The sequence below is a fragment of the Trichechus manatus genome, unplaced genomic scaffold, assembly GCF_000243295.1.
Source record: "Trichechus manatus latirostris isolate Lorelei unplaced genomic scaffold, TriManLat1.0 scaffold00361, whole genome shotgun sequence".
Lineage (NCBI taxonomy): Eukaryota > Metazoa > Chordata > Mammalia > Sirenia > Trichechidae > Trichechus > Trichechus manatus.
Genome location: NW_004444297.1, coordinates 394,965 through 396,013, shown reverse-complemented (window position 1 = coordinate 396,013; position 1,049 = coordinate 394,965). Strand labels below are relative to the sequence as shown.

Below are 1,049 nucleotides of genomic sequence, written 5' to 3'. Positions count from 1 at the left end.
CTAAGGTCCGTGTAATACTAAAGTATACTAGCACTGAGCTGGGTATTTTGACACCCTATTTCTAAAACATTCTTACACATTAATAACATACAATTGCTACAAATAAAAAACACCTTTTTAATACTGAAAAATTAGAATCTTTTACTTAGTGACAGTATCAAACATAGAGACTCTAACTCTGGCAAGCTTGTGGCCTACTAAAACTGCTTTTCAATGCTCCTATGGAAGCTTCGTTAGACTTAGTATTCACCAAGCTTCCTTATTGGTTAATATGTATAATAAAGATGTTGTGTGTCAGCTTTCACTTCCAAGGCCGCAGCATCAGGCATCTCTCTTCTACTGAATGAAACAGTTGTTTCTGGAGCGCAGACACATTTTAGGACGATAATTCTCCAAATACACAAGTTGCTTGCTGTTAAAAGCCCCACGTCGCTTTTGCCTTATGAATTGTACTGCTTCTTCGTACTTCATTCCACCTTCAATTAATGCTAGGGCAACCAGCACTGGACCTCTCCCAAGACCTGCAACACAGTGAACCGCAATACAGCAACCAGGATTTTCACGAAATTTCATTTTGACAAGATTTAACCATTTATCAACTATCTGGCTGGAAGGTGGTGTACCATCATCGAAAGGCCAGTCCAGAACCTGGATGCCTTCTTTCTCCAGAATAGTAGGGCTGTAAGTCGCTTCACAAACTCTCACTATGGTGGTAACTCCATTCTTCTTAAGCTCCTGTAAGAATTTGTTTAAGGAGGCATTGGATGGATTGTGTGCGATAAGAAATCTCATATTCCTGTATGTTATTTCCACAGGAGCAGGGCAGTTAATGCCAGCCATATTGAAGTAATTTTTAAAAAGTAAATTAGTAAAGAATACAGAAAAGATCTAAAGGAACAGAAGTCTACTTTCAAAATACTTCAGTTGAAATGTTCAGTGCGTTGAATATGAAGTTAGGAGTAACAGGAAGTGAAGCGAAGCCCCCCAAAAAGCATCAATGTTTCAATCCGGTAATACCGACTGCATAGAAAATAAGTGTACTCAGCTTT

The 1,049-nt window shown here is 38.7% G+C and overlaps 1 protein-coding gene across 2 annotated transcripts; it reads right to left on the bottom strand.

Moving 5' to 3' along the window:
• Positions 1–336: 336 nt before the first annotated feature.
• Positions 337–840, bottom strand: LOC101345951 (protein tyrosine phosphatase type IVA 1-like). 2 transcript variants are annotated; one of them, XM_023725703.1, is made up of 2 exons: positions 510–840; positions 337–452 (listed from the first exon to the last, which is right to left on the bottom strand). In XM_023725703.1, exons 1-2 carry the CDS (start codon positions 838–840, stop codon positions 337–339), a joined length of 447 nt encoding a protein of 148 aa, XP_023581471.1. The 2 variants fall into 2 exon arrangements, with proteins under 2 accessions (XP_023581471.1, XP_023581470.1); XM_023725702.1 differs by having other exon boundaries at positions 337–840.
• Positions 841–1,049: the final 209 nt, after the last annotated feature.